We start from the raw sequence: 15281 nt of genomic DNA, 5'->3' as shown, positions 1-15281 counted from the left end.
AAGAGGTGACATTCTTACCACATTTTTAAACTTATTTTTATGAATTAGTAAAAAAATAAATTTTGAATTCCTGGATACCTCCTAATATATATTTATTTAACTGCAAGTCAATTTTCCGTCATTTAACTTTCAATATGTAAGAAGGTGATAAGGTATTTATACATATTATTCAAGAAAACAGTGTCATGTAAGATTATGAGATGTTTATAGTTTTTATATATAATTTTAAAAGCTTACTTGGATTGCAAAAACATGTTTTTTCATGTTCTGAAATTGCAAGATAGCTATAGCACTTCACAAATTCTACTACAAACCACTGAATTAAACACTTCAAAGCAAAGCTGGTCATAAAAACATACTTATTTCACATTCTTTATGATGTGCAAATACACAAAAGTCTGTCTTAAAATTAATCAGAAAGAATTCCCGAAAAATGTCATTCACAAAATACGTTTATAGTAGTTAAATTAGGAATAAAAACACACCAAAAAGTCACTGGGGAAAATGACTTTATTAGAGCAAATATTGTCATTAGTTACATTTCAGTGTGATTAGAAAAGCCCCTCCCCCAAAAGAGGGCTCATCCAAGTTTCCATGCTTTGTTAATCATCCAGATCAGCAGTGAATAAACACCATCCATACACTCTTGTGTCGTCCCTTAGCATGTTTTAGTCATGGGAATAAAGATCTGCTTGTTATCCTACCATGGAAATATGATTTTGTGCTTCTTTAGCATGTCTCAAACCAGGTGTATCTAAAATCAAACTTGGTCTACCTTTCATCTGTTTATGGTCCTGGGTATATTTTACCTGCAAAATAAATAGTAGAAATCCTTACAATAGGACAATTTGAATTTTAAAAAAACATTGTATAGTTTTTTTTTAAGGTAGGAAGAAAATATATGCAACATATTTGAAACCATTTCCCAGTTAATTTTTTCAGTGAATTGTATTTTGTTCTATAATACCAGTTCATAATTATGCTTTCTCAAATGTTATTGTAAAAAACTGATTAAATCTCCCTATTTAAAACACTTGGTGACCACTAGTCACTATGAATATACTCGGTAATAGAACCCAAATTTAGTTTCTGTTTCTACATTTTCCCCATTCTGTGCAATATTGAAGAGTGTGCAGCAAGTTTCCCCCTACTTCCCTTCAGTTTTACCTCCTTAGAGAATGAAGAACCATAAAGAATCAATCAAAATTTTGCCTCTAAGCCGTCACAGTTTAAAGGTAATTTATGTGGAACACATATGGTATCGTTGGGAAAAAAATAACTTTAGACAGATGCAACTTTGGAAGCCTAAATGCTGGGTTCTAGGCTTGGAGCTTTTCAAGGTACGCTAGGATAGGGCTCTACTCCGGACAGGCTGCCCATCAGAACCTTGCCACTCCCGAAGCTGACAGTATGTGGGGCCAGGACACCACTTACTGCAAACATGAGGACAGTGATACAATGCAGAAATGAAGGCCTGACATTCATCGAGGGAATGTGCATCACTCCAACAAGACATCCAGATGTCCCACGAATCACTCCCCTGAGTGAATTCTGCACTAAGTACATTTGGAGACTTTTTCCTCTAAATTCTTACTTTGAAGTAATGACTCCTTTTCTATATTATTGGGAGTTATTTTTTGCAGGAAGCATTTGACAAGCCAGGTTTCAGTGAAATGAGTACGTCAGTAAAATGACAACTATTTAACTTACACATCAAAGACTTCAGCATTTTCAAAGGTATTGGCTAAAGTAACATGCATCATTGTTTAAATAAACTTTAAGAGTAACTGCCATTCACATGTGGAAATACCAACAAGGGGCTGCAGAATAATGTAAATTTATACAGTGGCAACTTATGGAAGTCATCTGAAAAAAATACATGTATTTATTATAAGTTTCATAGGCAATAAAAAAACAGAACTATAGGTAACTTATAAAAGTCACATCCTTTGTGATGTTTCAATATAAACAAAAGCCACTTGCCGAGCTAATATTTTCTTGATTCTTCTTTACTCTTTCCATCTCAGGAGTTACACTTAACACTGTAGCTCTTCCCAGTTGACCTTTATAATAAACCTGTCATTCCAGGGAACAAAAGACTTCTGAGTCAAAGTCAATTAAAGTAGAATCTCATGAAATTCATTTTTTAGAGTTAGCCAAGGAAGGGAAACTATAGATGAACAAGGAGGGAAAAAAATGAGGAGGTGCAAGAGAAGAAGGAGGAGGAGATAGAGGAAGTGGAGAAGAAAAACAACTGCCAGTAGTCTAAGCATCATACTTAAATGCTTCCATCTTAAGGCACTGTGATTTCATTTAATTCCAAAGCAGTATGCATCTGTCATTTGAATCACTGCAGATATACTTGAATATATGGGCATATCACAAGTAAATGAACATTAAATCTTTACTCTCAAGGAACGTGAGAAGGAACATTTTCATGAATAATGCTTACAGGCCCATTGAATTACTCTTGCCCACACAGAACAGTACTGCATAGTTGCGGTTCCTGGGAGTGAACTTTGTAAGGATACATTTAAATAGGTGACCATAACCATCTATAAAAAGATTAGTTGTATTTGACTTCTTTTTTTTTTTTTGGCATCCCACTAATCCATTCTTCCCTCTCAACTTCTATGTTCCTTTCTTAGTGTGGCAGTGCCAAGAGTAACTCAATCAGAAAAAAAGTGGGCATCTACTTCTCCAAAATGTAATTGGTAGAAGTACCAAATGAGAATCTGCCTTTGTTTCACAAACTAGTCAAATTGACTTTAAGGGATTGAGGAATAAAATATTTCTTTAAATGTAATAAATGTCTAAATTTCCTCTTCCAAAGAACCCAATCTATATGTTAATGACATAAAAAATGATTTTCTCAGTGAACCACATCCATGAGTTATATAAACAAAAGGGAAACAGAGAAAAATCACACGTCGGTATCTAAATGGAAAAAAAAAAGCCATGGATCAAATGCCTTTCCTAAATTGGCCATGTTTCATGTGATCTATGCAACCATGAAGGGTTCATTAGACACTGCCCAAAAGTACAGTACAACTGACTGAGAATGGGAGAATGTTGCTTCTCATGTTCTTTGAACGTAAAGATTTACTGCTCATTTACTAGTGATATGCCCATATATTCAAGTATATTCAAGAACCCAGATAGGCAAGAGAAAGTTCAATTGTGGGACCATAAGGAAAAGCTATGTTTCAACCGAGGAACTACAGCAATTATTATTGAATGGCAATTGTCATTGTCATGGAGCAGCATGGGAACCCTGAAACTCCTCAAATCAATGCTAGTCAACTAAGAGCAGATTATCCACTCAAATGGCAAGACTTGTAAACAAGGTCCCTTCATCTTCCCTTTAACAGGACTTGACAGCATAACAGAGGTGCCAAGGTGATCTCACATTGCTGATATTCTTCTGGTTTTCCCTCACTCTCTTCAGCTCTGGAGGATCGGAAATAGAAGTTGCCTGCTTAATCTCTCCTTTATATTTGACCTGGGGAGGATAAACATGAATTTTAATAACACAGAATAGACTCTGAGCAAGTATCTTAGAAGATGAAGCTCAAAACTCACCCTATTTTTTTTGCCAGTCCCTTGGGCTTGAACTCAGGGCCTGAACACTATCCCTGAGCTCAAGGCTAGCACAACAACACCACTTGAGCCACAGTACTACTTCTGGCTTCTTCTGTTTATGTGGTACCGAGGAATTGAATCCAGGGCTTCATGTATGCTAAGCAAGCACTCTACCACTAACCCACATTCCCATCCCATCAGAATTTGTCAGTTGTGGAGCTTGAACTCAGGGCCTGGGTGCTGTCCCTGAGCTCAGGCTAGTGCTATACTATTTGTGCCACAGTTCCACTTTTCCACCCTATCTTTTGACACATATCTCTGCACAGTGGTGCCCCAACTTAAGTTTCCTGATGGTTGAACATATATTCAATTCGTCTAACCCAGCAAACACAAAAGTGTCGGCAATGCCACGGAAGTCTTCAATAAGTACAGTGATGTCAAAATTAACAGCAAGTTACATAAATAAATGCAATCCACATACAAGGGAGCAAGATTGAAGACAAACACCAGAATTAAGTCACAATGCAGAACTAGAAATGAGTCCACATAGCAGCCTGGGAAGATCTTCTACTTTCTCCTGAGCCTGGGGTTCCCACCTTTTAAAGATCTATGATTCCGTCCACTTTCTGGGGACATTGTAAGGATAAACCATATTCAGACTGACTTTTTATTCCACCTGGAAGAATATACCCTTAAATTTAAAAATCTTAAAAAGTACCTGTTTTGGAAGAATGGAATTAGCATTCTATTAGGGGGAGTTCCATAAAAGGATCACATAATGAGGAAATGAACCATTGGGGGTATCTCCAGGGGGATTTCTGAGTTCCCTTACCAGCCATGGATTTCTGATCTCTCTGAGTACTCACATCTACCAATCAGAAAAGTGCATGATGCTGAACTTTTGTGACTTCATACAAAACACTAGCACCAGATCTATCTCAGAGTAGAGGTGTCTCATAATTGCTAACTAATTCTGCCTTACCAGCAGCGGGATCCTGAGCAATGAATAATTTCCATTTCATTTATTATACAACATTCCTCGTCCTGACACTACGTCAAGATATTCTCTTGTCCTATGCAAGCAGATTTTTCTACGAGAGCCCACACAAGCTATATTTTTAGAGATTTTCAAATATATCATGAAGAAAGAAGGTAGCCTGTATCCATCATTGTGTCCTAGTTACCAGGACAATGCCTGGCACATGTGGATACTTAATGAAGATTTCCGGAGGAGATGAACATAGCTAGACTATAGCAACACCATCACAAACTTCCTGGGCTCACATGACAGTCAGAGTCCATGCCCTTCAATGTGCTGATGCTAAAGAACATCGAGCCTTGCAAAGAGCATTTTTAACATACAAAAAAAATGTGGAACATTAGCTAAAATATCAAAGTAAACAGAAACCACTCAGCCCATTCAGCTGTTCCTGGCTTCTCCTCACTCTCTCCTTAGAGTTTTGCTCTTTATCCTGGATTTAGCATTATGAGAAATGACTATACTAAAATGTATACTTAAACATATTAAGAAAACTTTCATAGGGCCTCAGAGCATTCATTCCTAAAGTCTTCATTAGGATTTTATAATCGGATGTATATTACTAACAGACCTCATCTTAGAAATCAGTCTCTACATTTGTAGGAAAGCAAAGGAAAAGAAAAGAGAGAAGAAGGGGAGGTTCATCATTTCAGGTGCTATTTTAATATACTTAAAATACATGGAATATACTGCATTTGAGAAAAGGCATAAACACATACATATGTATGTACATAAGTTTTTGTGTGTGCATATGGAAACACAGAATTAGGAGACATGTGTTCAAATTTAACAAAGAGTTAAATCTACTCAAAATATTTTAGAAATGCCTTGATAATGTTTACCATGACTAAGCCTGAAGTAGAGGCTACTATGAAGATAGAACCTTCTATCTCAGATAGCACTCAGATAGTCTTAGTGTCTGTGAGTTTAATATGAGTAACAATGCCAACACAAGTCCAGACCAACATGAGTTAAATTGAAAATTCACCAAAACAGAGTACTTCTAAATAAAATCCAAAGACCAGCTGTTAGCCAAGAGGTAATAGGGAAAAGTCCTGCCTTCAGAGGTAGAAAATGTCGAGATGTTTAAATGTTAGTGAACCACCTCTCACTTTGACAGATCTGGCTAATCTTGAAAGGGCAACTTTCCATTTGAATACTAAGCAGGAATTTATGACCCAGCTTTGGAAAACCAGAGTCATGCATTTGTTGTTGCTAGAAGAGACAGACAGCAGGATTCTCAGGGAAGAAATGCTGTACTGTATGATATGTATGTACTATATGGTTTTCCCAAGTGAGAAGCCCAACTTAGTTAAAGATGAATATTTTTGTTTTCCATACAACTCTACTCAGCCATTTCACCATAGGCTATGGAGCTGCACCTGACAGAACATTTATATGGGATACCTTGATGAATACATTTCAAATAGGATTGTCTGAAAGTGAAAGAAACTACATTTTATACTTTCTGGCCAAGTGTGAGTTCTGCCTAGAAATGAAGACAGAAAGAATCTTTTTTTCTCTCATTTAAGGAGAAACTATACATACTAAATACTTGTGGAGGAATACTCATTAGTAGTATTGCAATATCCAGCACTGAACAGGAGAAATTTATGCTTATAATAGCAAGTGTATCATCTACATTTTCTTTCCCAGAATGGAGGACAAGTTATTTTACAATGTATATTGAGGGTATTATCTGGAAGAAGATGAAAAAAATAGAGCTAGAAAACAAAAATACGGGAAGATATAGACAGAGAGACAGACAGTTATGTATACATAAGAGTAAGCTCAGAAACAGAAAGATAGGGGATGAAGATGAATTGGTACTACATTATTTTAAAATCTAAACCTTCAAATCTAAAACTGGGCGGTGATAGCTCACACTTATTGTACCTGCTCAGGAGGCTGAGATCTGAGGATCACAGTTCAAAGCCAGCCCAGGCAAGAAAGTCTGAAACTATTATCTCCAATTAACTACCATAAAACCAGGAGTGGAGCTGTGACTCAAAGTGGTAGACTGTTAACCTTAAGCAAAAAAGTTCAAGGAGAGTGCCCAGACCCTGAGTTTAAGTCCCATGACTGACAAAAAAATAATACTCTAAACCTTCACTTAAGACAACAAATAAATATTCTGGAGCCTGTCGTGAGATACTAAATGAATCTTTTCTTGGCACAATTTAATATAGTTAAACTCTGTTCTAAATATGAAGTGTAATCCTAGCCCTCATTAAAATGACCTACATCGTCTTTACTCTTCTACATCAAAATGAAATGCTGTTTTGGGTTCCAGGGGAACATGGTTACAGTTTTCATTCTGAAAGTTGGTCCTCCAGTATTTGATGAAATCATCTATCAGTAAAGTGAAGAATAAGAGGAAAATGCAGTATGGTAAGGAAAGAGCTAAAAAAAAAAAGTCATCTGGCTTCTGTTTGCCCCTGGACAAGATAATAAATGTTGAGAACTTACTGAGCTAATATTCTGCTGGGTTTTCTTCACTCGTTCAATCTCTGGGGTATCTTTTACTGCTGTGCCAGCTCCTACATCTTTCTTATAAAACACCTTTATTAGAGAAGGAAAAAAAAGAACTATAAGCTCATTCAGATTCAAGTACTGAATCTGATTGTTATAAAAGAAAGACCATTTCTCAGGCTTTACAGTAATGTGAATCCTAATTCTATTTATGAGTACCAACATTATATGAATCAATTAAATAGTCCATTATGATAATAAATGCATAACATTATTTTCATATCCCATAATCTTACAAGAACACCTCTATCTAATATCTGTTCTAAAGTATGATTGATAGCTTAGCTGGATGCACATTGCTTACTTTAAGAACAGAATTAGCAAACTACAGTTTCCTTCTTCAAATATGGATATATAGCACACATGCATTGAGAAAAATCAGACTGAGTATGGTGGTATACACCTGTAATCCCAGCTACTTGGGAGGCTGACACGGGTAGATTGGGTAGATTCACATTTAGTGTGAACCCTTATTACCAAAAAAAAAAGCACTGAAAGAAAAAGCTGGGAACATGGCAGAAGGGCGTAAAGTGCTTGGTTAACAACTAAGAAGTCTAGAGCTGGGCGCAGATGGCTCACATGTAATCTTAGCTACTCAGGAGGCTGAGATCTGAGCGAGACTCAAAGCCAGCCTGAGCAAGAAAGTCCATGAGACTCTTATCTCCAATGAACCATCAGAAAACCATAGTAGTGCTGTGGCTCAAAGTGGTAGAGCACTAGCCTTGAGCTGAAGAGCTCTGGAACAGCACCCAGGCCCAGAGTTCAAACCCCATGACCAACAACAACAAAAAATAAGTATAGAGTTCAATCTCTGGTGCTAAGGAGAAAAACAAATTAAAGCACATATTGCAAAAGCTCACTGAGAAGCTTATTAAGTTTAAAACTGCAAAATTTTAAACATCTATTATTCTTTCAAATGCAAAGAAATCTTCATTGTCTTCCAAGAAAATACTAGCTCTATCATCGATGTTAGCATTAACTCTAGTCTGTTCTCCTCTTCCTTCTGTTCATTACCTTTCACATATGTCTCATCATCCCTAACATTTACCCCTTTGAAACATAAAGCAAAGCAAAATCTAAAAGTAGAAAAAAAATACAGGCCTTGACAAAAGCCTATGAGGACAACATTGTTCCTGCCCTTGACATTTGGCAACCTGTAGACCCATGGTGGTGGGGTAGTGTAACATGAGAAATGTGTTCCTCCAAAAGCTCCATCTGCAACACTACAGAATCACAGGGGTTGCGGGAAAACAGCCTCTGATCCTTCTAGCAAAAATCTTTCCCTATCTCTGCCCAGCCTGTCCCTCTGTGGGGAGACCACAAAAATACCAGACCAACTGACCTTGAGAGATAGGCCTTCCTGTTAATCAGAAAACAGAAAGTATCCCAGACTTTGAATTTAATACAATTTGCATTCTTAATTAGACACTCCCTTAACTACTAAATGACAGTGAATTCTTCATGATAGTATTGACTATATGATCAGTTTTTCTAACTTTATAATTGAATTCAAGTTTATATATTTATCCACTAAACATGGGCCCAGACTCTTAATTAATGGTGCAGATTTAACTCCAATTCTTCAGGATAAGATATAAAAGTTTAGGAATTAGTAAGGAAAAAAAAAAGTAAATCTCCAAAGATCCATGTAAATAATCAAAAGAGCAGGAAGAAAGTCATCTCACAGAACTATTTTCATCTTTAAACTAAAGCAATAGGCAAGATTAACATATCTTCCCTGAATTAACTTTTAGTATACCATTAATAATGGTCTCTTGTAGCAAACATAAAATTTGAACTCCAAAATTATCAAAGCAAATTAGAATTTATGAGGATAATTGGTATTTTTATTATTTTGAAGAAACACATTTTGTTGTTAGTACTGAAGGGAAAAAAAAAACATATCAGACATCTAGGAGGAAAATTTAAGGGTGCGCGCTAGAGATATGCCTTGGTGACAGAATATTCGCCTCACATGAAAAAGGGTCTAAGTTTAATCTCCAACACTGAAGAAAAAAATTAAAGCAGTAAATGTGAAAGAAATACCAGCAAGACATCACTAATCCAAATATTTAGCCCCAAATCTAAAATCCTTTCAAGTTGGACTCTCTGAGTAATGACAAATGGGCAACAGCCAGTATGTGTGCACTGAAAGTCTACAAAATTACTTTCAGCTAGGTGTAATAACACAAATAAATTTCATGTTTAGATGTAGGTCTCATTCTGAAATCCAAAAATGAATTTTAAATGCAAACATTCCCCCTTCCAAAAATAATCCAAAATACTTGGGGTCCCAAGCCTTTCACGTGGGAGGCACTCAGTCTGTAATGGCTGCTCACCGCACTAATATTCTGTTGGCTGGTCTTGGTCCTCTGAATTTCAGGAGTGTCGAGCACAGTGGAGTACTTCGAAAGCATTTTCTCTGCTTCACCTTTATACTTTTTCTAAAAATATAAGGTTAATAGAAACCTGAAACTGTATGGGCGTATGAGAGACAGAGACAGACAGACAAACAGAGAACAATACCACCACTTCCAGTTCTACAATGCATATTGCTCTAACTCTTACCACAAGATTCAAGATTCAAATGAAAAAGCAAACTGAAAAAAAAGCAAAGATCAGGGGACTAAGCAAACAGTCCTGTCCAATCTCACCTTTGTCCGTCAAATGCCTCTCAGAACTCCAGCTCTACATCCTTCCTAAATTTAGGACCTATACTTCTCTGTAAACTGCCCTGATATCTGTTCTGATAGCACCATAGCTACTGAGTTATTCATACCTACTTTTTCACCTGCTTCTGGGTTTATGATTTGTTTTCTACTTTTAGGTAAAGACATTTGATTAAGGAAAGAAACTAGAATTGTTATCAATATGATTCAGAGAAAAAAATAACAAGCCAGGTGTGGGTGTCTCATGCCTGGAACCCTAGCTAATCCAGAGTCTGATATCTAAGGATGGATATTTAAAGCCAGCCATGGCAGGGGACTCTGGGAGATTCTTGTTTCCAATTACCAAAAGCAGAAGCATGAAGTAGAGCTGTGGTTCAAGTGTACTAGCCTTGGGGCAGGGGGGAGGAAGTAAATAAAAAGTTCAGGGACAGTACCCTGGCCTCCAGGACCAACGTACGCGCACGCATGCGTGCGCACACACACACATACATATACACACATCAATTCTCTATGTTTATACTTAATGTGGCATACATAACACTCATTATATAATAGGTAAATACTCAATACAAGACTTCTTCCCACAAGCAGATACTATTACCATCCTCATCATACAGATGGGGAAACTCAGAGGCCAGCTAGCAAGTGGCAGAGCGAGGACTTAAATTCTCAGGCATGATGGTTATCAAAGTCAACCATTGAAGCCCAGGGCTGCTGGGTGATGCTGAAATTAGACAGCCAATTTCCCTCTACTGACTGAAATACCCACTTGCCTACTGTACATATTACCCAGAATTTTCACTCAACTTGAAGCTACAGCCACCATCTCCAAGTTCGTGTGCTGCCACAGGAACACATGCACTGCAGAATCAACCTAACGGCTGTGGCCCTCCAGGAGGCTGAGCAGACAAAGCCTTTAACATTTTGACACCACCATCTTTATATTCTCATTTTTGAACCAATGGCTATTTAGGCTCCTGGCTTGTGTCTTAGCCAGACTCTGGACAAGTTCAGACAAATTATGTCAAAATTACTTTCAACATAAACTCCATCCACCACACTTAATTTTATTTCCTCAATTGCTGCCAATGGGATGCATTATCATCCATATAAATCTTACGGTGAGGGTATTATTCACTAATGAGTGTCCCCCAACTTCATAAGTAGTTTTCGTAAGTATTTTCATTTGAGGTCAGTATCTCCCTCACATCCAGATTTTTAACTGTAAAAAATATGTAATGGGGCTGGGAACATGGCCTAGTGGTAAAGTGCTTGCCCTATATACATTAAGCCCTGGGTTCGATTCCTCAGCACCACATATATAGAAAAAGCTGGAAGTGGCACTGTGGCTCAAGTGGCAGAGTGCTAGCCTTGAGCAAAAAGAAGCCAGGGACAGTGCTCAGGCCCTGAATTCAAGCCACAGGACTGGCGGGGAAAAAAAAAAAGAATTAGAAGAACATATGTGTCAGGTTACATGCAACAAAAAAATGAATACACTAACCAAAAAATTCAATACATAACCTAAAAATTAAAAAAGGTGAGAGAAGGAATGGAGTTGGAAAGGTAGGTGAGAATATTGAAAGGGGTGACATTGATCAAGAAGCACTATATTCATAAACTGCTCTATTAATGGCAACTCCTTTGTACATCTACCTAAAGAAAATAAAAATATACTTTAAAAAAAGAAAGGGATATGCAACAGGTATATTTTGAAAAGAATAAATTTTACCAAAAAAATCTTAGCTTCCCCCTTAACTTGTGGTGAACCTTAATTTCACCTTATTATCTGTACCATTTTAACTTCTGTTGTTTGTGTTCATAGTTGATTATTTTAAAACATTATTCTTTATGTAATGACTAAAGGAAAAATGCCCTAAATTCTGATTCTATAGTATGAGCAAAGAATATTCAAACCAAATGTGTATTAGAGTCAAAAATTACCAGAAAGGTCAGCATGTCCTTGGTCTCACAACATGAGAATTCCCCTACCTGTTTCCTGAATCAAATCTACATTCTTTGTCCTTTCAATTAGTAAAGTTAATCAAATTTGGCCAGAGGCTTCTTAATAATAGAGTACACTAACTTTGACCACAAAGTCTTCACAGTCTTCAAAAATATGTAATGCATTATGACCCACAAAGCACATGGCCATGGATATTAGAGGATACTACTCTAAACGCAGACATCCGTGACCCACCTGGCTATAGATTTCAGATGCCCTCTTGGCTCGAAGCATATCCGGGATATCAGCATTCACTTGCATTCCTTTTCCCTTAATTTCATTTTCTAAGTCTTTCTTATATTGCTTCTAAAAGAGCAGAGAATAATCATAGAGCTTTGTTCAACTTTCAATATGGGCATTGGCATTTTGAATTGCATAGCCACCACATATAGGGAACATTTGTATTCTTGCTGTGTGTGTATGACAGGATGTGTTTGTGGGAATCTTGCACCTGCTGCTTCCTTACCTCGCTGGCCATCTCCGATGCTCTCTTTGCTCTCTGAACATCAAGAGTGTCTGCACTGACCTGCATGCCTTTCCCTTTAATTTCAGTCTCCAGGTCTCTTTTATAGTCTTTCTACAGAAATGAAATACACAGTTAGTGTTCTATAATCGCTTCAAATATTGTACTGAAAAACATGATGTAATTTGACATCGAGACTGGGGATTAAATTGGATCCTAGTTCTTTTATTTCTCTAGACCAAGAAAGTATTTTAACTTTAGGTAGGAATAAGACAAGGATGACTTTCAGTTATCAAGAGGCTTTTGTCTTACTAAGCTAAACTTAAGAAAAAGAACAGGGCTAGATAAGAAGGCATTTTATATTTCAGCACAATATGCATCATAAATTACACAATAATTTATAACCCAGTTGATGAACAGCAGTAAAGGTGATAGCTACTCCCCAGTCTGAACCATTTAGCTTGAATGAGGTTAGGCAAGTCTCCTTGGGCCCTTTGGGACCTAAAAAAACCATTGTTCTCCATGCCTGGCCATTTGGGATGGGTACACTTCTTTTTCCATGGAAAAATCAGAAAAATCTTTCTCTTGCCTTCTGGACATGAATGGAAAAGGATTCAGCCTCTAGTTACTATAGCAAATTTCTTTGTAAATGGAGGGAAAAACTGTTGAGGCTTCTGAGTCAAGAATCAGAACTATATACAGTATCACTGTAGCAATATGCTCAGAGTGATGAGGACATAGTCTCGAAAAGGTGTCAGTAGGTACCTTTGCTGTTGTTAGTATATAAATCTAGGTGCCAGTGGGCATCACTGTTGTATGTACACAAACCTGGAATGGTGTTGTCTACTGTACACCTGGCAATATGGCAATATATGGTCTAGCTCATCTCCTAAAGCCATGATGAATGAAAAAACACAAGTTCAAATTAAACAAAAGTACAGATGATGCAATAAAAGAGAGCAGCAATAAAGCAAGATTCATAAGGCTGCCTTGGGCCTTATACTGAATAATGTTTTATATAAACTTCTTTATTTTCCTTAGTTTTTTTTTTTTTTTTTTTTTTTTTTGGCCAGTCCTGGGCCTTGGACTCAGGGCCTGAGCACTGTTCCTGGCTTCTTCCCGCTCAAGGCTAGCACTCTGCCACTTGAGCCACAGCGCCGCTTCTGGCCGTTTTCTGTATATGTGGTGCTGGGGAATCGAACCTAGGGCCTCCTGTATCCGAGGCAGGCACTCTTGCCACTAGGCTATGTCTCCAGCCCTATTTTCCTTAGTTTTAATGATGGAAAGAAAAAAATCTAAAACTGAAGCTTCTGGATAAATTTATTTTCATGAATAGGAATGCACTCTAAAGTAACTAGAAGTATAGTTAATACAGAGACCACTAAGATTCAGATGGTATGTACTCAACCTCATTATACGTGCTATGCTTTTTGTAGGACTGGAAGCAAGCACTGTGATTTGTGCACACTAGGATCACTATGAACAGAGAGAATAATGCAGGTGCTCTGATAAGATGGCTACAATGCTACAGGGCAATAGGAATTTTATCTCTATTATAATCATTCTTTTCAGTCAGACTTGAACTTGGGGCCTGGGCACTGTCCCTGATCTCTTCCACACAAGGATCATGCTCTATGCCTTTGAGCCACAGTTCCACTTCTGGTTTTCTGTTAGTTAATTGGTGATAAGAGTCTCACAGTCTTTCCTTCCCCAGGCTGGCTTTGAACTGCAGTCCTCAGATCTCAGCCTCCTGAGGAGCTAGGATTCCAGGCATAAGCCACCAGTGCCCAGCTTCTATTATAATTTTATGAAATCACCATCATGTATATGGTTCATCATTGACCAAAAGTCTTTATGTAGCATATGACTGTACATAAAAGCCATTTTTAAGGATCTTCCTAATGTTCACTCCTAAAAACAATAAACTATCTGCTTTCAACAAATTATCTGCTTTATTTAGAATTCCAGCTTGGGATTGCAGATATATATCTTAAGGGTTTGTTTTCAGATTGTAAAACTTATTATTAATCAGTGAGCTGTAAATTTCTTTTGTGGATTTTTTTTGCCAATCCTAGGGCTTGAACTCAGGGCCTGAGCACTGTCCCTGTCTTCTTTTTGCTCAAGGTTAGCACTCTACCACTTGAGCCACAGCACCACTTCTGGCTTTTTCTATATATGTGGTGCTGAGGAATCAAACCTGGGGCTTCAGGTATGAGAGGCAAGCACTTTACCACTAGGCCATATTCCTAGCCCTATTTTGTGGATTTTTATATGTTATTATTTAAACTTTTACTTAAAATATATTAACTTTTCCAATTACACTTTTCTAAAATTAACTGTCTTCAAAGCTGTATATTGTGTTCTAAAGTAGATGCTGGTTTGCCTATTTATGCTGCTCTACATAAGCTGTTTGATGTTCTTTAGAAACATTAAATAATATATGAACAAACACTTGATCTCATGGAAATACCATATTTTCCTTGTCATCTACTCATATCTCTGCTTGCTTTTTAATATAGACTATGTTGCAGTTTTCTAAGTAAATGCCTAATTATTAACATTTAACCTTCAAACTAATAGTACTTCATTCTTACCTGTAAAATACCTCATTTTCAGTACACTGCTTAGGGCCCTGAAACCACACACTTTGCTTGAAGGACAATATATGTGGACAGTAGGTACTGATGACAGCCAGCCACCCAGGTCCCAAGGGAGAAGCCTGTGGCTCTACTTTCCAATAAATTTTCAAATCTAAGTGTCTGTTAAAGCAGAGACTACATTACCCTTTCATTATTGTTACATTACCAATCTCCCCAAATCTGAGGGACTTAAAGCATCTAAGGTTTGGCATTCTAAGATGATAAACCCTAAGGCATGAGTGCACTCACAGCTCCTGTGGGCGTCAGAGGAAGAAAGTCTCCTGTTCTAATCTACACATATCAGACAGTCTGATCACTGGAGATCATCAGTGTAACAAAATACTACATGGACTTT

At 37.4% G+C, this 15281-nt stretch overlaps 1 protein-coding gene across 4 annotated transcripts in view; it reads right to left on the bottom strand.

Moving 5' to 3' along the window:
* The window catches only part of Nebl (nebulette), a 310643-nt gene that overhangs the window by 25427 nt on the left and 269935 nt on the right, over window positions 1-15281 (bottom strand). The window contains exons 18-24 of one of the 4 annotated variants that reach the window (XM_048367950.1): window positions 12291-12401; window positions 12020-12130; window positions 9493-9597; window positions 7091-7183; window positions 3410-3502; window positions 1984-2076; window positions 705-809 (exon numbers count right to left, since the gene is read on the bottom strand). The exons of the other annotated variants lie outside the window; for them this stretch is intronic. Coding sequence (XP_048223907.1) covers window positions 705-809; window positions 1984-2076; window positions 3410-3502; window positions 7091-7183; window positions 9493-9597; window positions 12020-12130; window positions 12291-12401 — 711 coding nt within the window. The remainder of the gene's footprint in view (window positions 1-704; window positions 810-1983; window positions 2077-3409; window positions 3503-7090; window positions 7184-9492; window positions 9598-12019; window positions 12131-12290; window positions 12402-15281) is intronic. 4 annotated transcript variants of the gene reach the window in all.

Source organism: Perognathus longimembris, chromosome 18 (assembly GCF_023159225.1).
Source record: "Perognathus longimembris pacificus isolate PPM17 chromosome 18, ASM2315922v1, whole genome shotgun sequence".
NCBI lineage: Eukaryota > Metazoa > Chordata > Mammalia > Rodentia > Heteromyidae > Perognathus > Perognathus longimembris.
Note: the sequence above shows the minus strand (reverse complement) of the source record. Positions and strands in the feature narration are given on the sequence as shown.